General features: G+C 33.1%; 1 protein-coding gene across 1 annotated transcript in view; it reads right to left on the bottom strand.

Annotated features, from left to right (window-relative positions):
- LOC117112640 (multiple epidermal growth factor-like domains protein 10) overlaps nt 1-4,783 on the bottom strand; it is an 11,074-nt gene extending 6,291 nt beyond the window's left edge. The window contains exons 1-7 of the mRNA XM_033255750.1: nt 4,656-4,783; nt 4,146-4,265; nt 1,892-1,995; nt 1,676-1,768; nt 1,136-1,267; nt 533-652; nt 177-450 (exon numbers count right to left, since the gene is read on the bottom strand). Coding sequence (XP_033111641.1) covers nt 177-450; nt 533-652; nt 1,136-1,267; nt 1,676-1,768; nt 1,892-1,995; nt 4,146-4,265; nt 4,656-4,741 — 929 coding nt within the window. The 5' untranslated portion in view covers nt 4,742-4,783. The remainder of the gene's footprint in view (nt 1-176; nt 451-532; nt 653-1,135; nt 1,268-1,675; nt 1,769-1,891; nt 1,996-4,145; nt 4,266-4,655) is intronic.
- Nucleotides 4,784-5,124: the final 341 nt, after the last annotated feature.

The following is a 5,124-nucleotide window of genomic DNA, read 5'->3' as shown; positions in this document are numbered from 1 at the left end:
TTTTTATTATTATTACTATTATTATTATTATTATTATTATTATTATCATCTGATGATGGGGCTAATGGCGTGTGTTTTACATTCTTTGCTTATTACGGGCACTACTCGGCCGATTCGGTAACAGCCACTTGGACACCAGACTAAGTTAACGCAATTTAGTGGGTCTAAATAAGTACTTTTCACCTCTTAAAATTCTCCAATTGACCGCTGCTGAAATCACGCCCACTCTAAAATCGTTGACATAATAAGGAAATGGATATGTAGCAGACGATGGACCAGTAAAACGTGTCTGCCAATTCACAGCTAAGCCATTTCCTCGTAAGGATGAATAGATAGGACTAGGTGATTCCTGTGAATCTTGGCAAGAAAAATCACTTGTAGATATTCCATTGGATACGTCGTCATTTTGTAGTAATACTGAGCAGTGCGATACCGTTGGCGCCTCAGTAACTAAAAAAAGAATAATTTATAATATGAGCATAATAATATTAGAATGACAATACTTTTTTTTTCATTTGGAATATTGACTTACTTCTCATGCAGTTAGGATCCGATTGAAAACCATTGGCACATGCACAACTGGGAACTCCTTGGGGAGAGGTACATGTACCAGGATAGCAAGACTTACTATCACTCCGCCACGAACAACGTTCTATGAATCGTAAAAGTTAAGGTTATGTCAACAAATTGTACATGTAGAGTTTATATTATTCTTATTATACTTATATTATTCTGGTTAGAAAAATAAGTAGAAATACATATGTTAATACGTTATTATGATTTTTAATGTAGTAAGCCTCTAGCTTTAAGTGTGTGCTCTGATCAAGGCGGCTATGTATGCAATAAACACGTTTTTAATTATATAATGGCCTATTTGTAAGATAACGTTTTAATGCATTTGTTTAAAAAGTATAGTAGGCCTAGTAGACAAATATCGAAACATAATGTATGCAATGGCACCTTATAAATGCATATACATTTACAGCAACACTAGTCGTTAAGGACAAATAGGGTATGTTTTTAAATCAAGATTGATGTAATACTAAATTTATTCGTTAAAGACCTGTTGCTAAACCTCAAAAGACATAAATGCAAATTAAATAGAATTAATACATTCAAATTCATTTAAACTTACGTTTGCACACGCCGTCTACTAAATCATATGCCTTTATTTCGTCACTGATGTCGTAAAGACATTTTATGCACACGGAATCCATAACGTTCGTACAATCTACGGTTTCACAGTTATCAATCTCTAAATCGCAATCTTGGGATAAAACATGTGATATTTTTATCAGTTATCTAAAATCTGTCTCATTCTGACCATTTGTGACCTGAATAATGACGACTTCCTGCTATAATTATTCGTGCCTTGAACAAGACAATTAAGTAGGCCTATATGATTATTTTGTGAATTCAATTCCGAAATATAGCTTAAATAGTGCTTATGTCTGTTGCAAAAATTTAAACCACTAAAGTTTAACTTGCAAATAAAATAAATGTTAAAGTAATCAAATCATAAACAAATGGCAACAATGGCTTATTTTAGTGTCAATGAGACGTGAACAATTAAAGCATCTTTAAAATAATAATTACATAATAATACTTACATAATATGTTAATGGTGATATTAGTAAGGATAAATTACAATAATGAAATAGCATAAAATAATTACTATATTCGCATGTTGGTCCATGGAACTGCTCGTCACATACGCACAGATTGGGGCCTTCACATCTTCCGTTTATACATGCGGGCGCACATATAGCTGTACAGAGATAAATAAATTAAGCTGTTTCGATAGTTTGTTATGCATGTGTGAAGATTTTACCTACACAAACAATTTTATGGCTTTTTGTGAACATTTCTAAATACAATATATCTGACTTACGTTCACTACATTCATTGCTGCCACGGGGCGCTGCATAACCGTCGCAACAAACATAATCTGTACTGTAAACTGTTCGATATCTAACAACATTGCGATATTTCGTTCTGCATTAAAGAATATAAATAGGTGTTGCTACAGTATGATACAATAGAGGCTTTTTTTTAATTACATCGCCATACAATTTTTTTCTATATAATTACTGGCAAAGGTTATATAAATTTTAGCCTCTTCATTTACAATCTTTTAAACTTTGTTGTTCTATTCGATATGTATATGTATATATTTCCAAAATATGTCTTCCGTTTATTGTTTAAGTGTTAACGGGACCCTCGGGACGTAAATACCCTTCTTGTTTTTTAGAGGGTCCTTGATACTACATGATTATACTCATTTTTATATTCATTTTTTTGTATGTTTCATGTATGGTATAGCAATAAATTAAATCAAATCAACATATTATACATCAACATCAATCAAGAATGACACATTTGGTAAACCATGTGTAAACTAACTGAAGAATGGAAAATCATCACAAGCAACACAAGCTGCGCATACTCCCTACTGGGGCGTCGTCAGTGAAGGAATGGTTACAAATCCAGTGGTAATTTTTCTATTTTTCCTCACCTGCCATTGCCTTTAAGTGAAAATTGCCGCTTGTTTCTGTCTTGTTTTTTGCTGTTCCCAAGACTCCATATTAATCTTTGTGACATTTTTGCTTTCGTGAATGCCTACTTTTATTGCTCTGTGTGCCTTGTCTGCTCACTCACTCACTGTTCGACGACGGTTTCGAGACAATTCACTCAGGTACTAAAGGTACTGTACTGTATATCTTTCCAAGTGCTACAAGAGGCTTATAACACCGCCCTCTTCGTTGAATTCATCGTGCATCAACTTTTATTCAGCTTATGGAAATCTCACTATAACACACTAGTTGATACTCAAACCTATCCATCGCACCATTGCCAGTGCCACTATTCATTTAAATATTTTTTAAACAAACAATCGCCAAACTTGCAATGGTTTCTTCTTTCAGCATTTTCCACCACATAGATAAATCCACTTGGCCCGATCCTCCCTTAATTAAGATTTAAATTTTCAGATTTCTTCTTTTTTTTTTTTTGGCTTAATATTGTAATACTAAGGGGAAATTTGTAGAGGCTAAATGTGCAATTTTTTGGTGACGTCTTTGTCTGTTTCTCGTGTTATTTGTCTTCTTGTCCGTTCTCTTGCCGTCGTTTGGGCTTTGCCCCTCCCTTGCGCGTGTTATTCTTTTGAATATACTTTGCCACTTGTCAAGGGAGTATTTATATGTTTCCCTTTTTTTTTCTGAAATCACAATTTAGGCCTATACACATTTTATATTTTTATATTATATTTTTGATATAGGCCTATTTGAAATAAAAGTGATCTTGGGAAAAAAAAAAAATCCCAGAAGAATCACCGGCACACAAGAATTGCTCTAATACACTTGGATAAAACTTCTAAGCCAATAATCACATGGATAGGCCTATTGACAAACAAAACATCAAAACTATAGATTTAAATCAAATTTTATGAGGAAGTAAAGGGCATTGACAGCTGCAACTCTGACTGGTCGGTCAAATCGTTTCGAGCAGTAAATGAGAGTAAGGACGTGATTTTATAAAATAGAAGGCTTAAAACTGCATTTACATTGGATACGAACCGCGTTTTCTATGCTCTGAACGCCGGTGTCCCTATTCTAAAACTCAATTCACACCAGGAACAGTTAATTTAGCTCTTCCCCTGGTTCAGACTATCAACTGACATTTGTGTGTGTGAAGTGCCCATATAATGGGCATGATGATGTCATAATATTGCATCCTAAGGGCATATATCACATTTTAGTACATTAAAATAATATACTATGTACAGATAGAGCTTTACACACTTAAGCCCCATTTACACTAGACACGATTATGGCACGACAACGACACGATATAGATGCGTGCAGTGTTGAAAAATACAAATTCCGCGATGATTATGTCGTTGTCGTAAATGTGGCCTTAGTTGATTTTCTGATCCGTTCGGTATCCGATCCAAAATTTCGACATTATGTGTGAATGTAGACCTACTTTACTCACACTCGCATAAAGCGTATACATTTTACAGGCAAATCATAATTGTACAATGTATTGTTTACTACTAAATGTAGTTTAAAAAAAAAATTATAATAGCCTTAATAACACTTTTACAAAATTACAGACAAATGATTAAAAAACCTATATATTGTTACCTGTAGCGGCGACATCTATTTAGCCAAAGGAAGCCACAAGAAGACGTGTAACTTGACTGGTAAGAAGTCTGAGCCAAGTATCTTTCAGATGCACTTTTTATTGTTGAGCAAACGTTTTCTCTGTACAAAATAAAAACCAAATTAATCTTAAGCCCTGTTCAGACTATCAAATTTTATTTGACAAAAAAACATGTGACATGCCTAAATATGGTCATTATGACATCACATCATGACCATATATAGATACATCATGGCTATAATGGGATACTACAGTTTTTTGTCAATATAAATTTGATAGTCAAGACAGGGTGTTATGCATTCATTATAACTTTATTTTTCACTTTGTAATTAAAAAAAAATTGAAACATAAACTACATTATACTATTGGTGTTTTTTTTTTTTAAATAAGATACATGTACATTAAACATTGTTAAGTAGCAGTAAAAGCCACTATTCAGTCTATTAATGAGGGTCTATATAAAGTTAAACAATATTGTAAAACAGACAAACCCATTTCGATCCAAAGAATGGACGGGTTTCCATATGAGAAGTAAACCGAGGGATATAACAGGAACTAAAGTGTGCAGAGCCATCATCTATTCCAACACAAATCCAACAAGGCAGGCCTACAATCTGTTATGAATACATTTAAATTTATTTATTTGCAACATAGGCTTATAATACTTTCTTGGTGTCAACTACGATGACATTCAAGACTTTGCAAAGTACAACTTATAGCATAATCAACAAATCAAAATACAGATAAAATGTATTTATATTTTTATAACTATAAATTCATCTTTTTCAATGTCACATCTCTTCTTTATCCGATGATGCCCGAAACATGCTTTATCAAATAAATTTCTACTGTGGCTGATTACAGTTTACAACAGCTTTTTTTTTTTATTATATATCTATAATACTCACTTAAAATTAAAAAAAACCTACTTTATAGACGTTTGACATACATTAAATTCAT

The sequence above is a fragment of the Anneissia japonica genome, unplaced genomic scaffold, assembly GCF_011630105.1.
Source record: "Anneissia japonica isolate Jap-2015-1 unplaced genomic scaffold, ASM1163010v1 scaffold288219_len142424_cov121, whole genome shotgun sequence".
Taxonomy (NCBI): domain Eukaryota; kingdom Metazoa; phylum Echinodermata; class Crinoidea; order Comatulida; family Comatulidae; genus Anneissia; species Anneissia japonica.
Note: the sequence above shows the minus strand (reverse complement) of the source record. Positions and strands in the feature narration are given on the sequence as shown.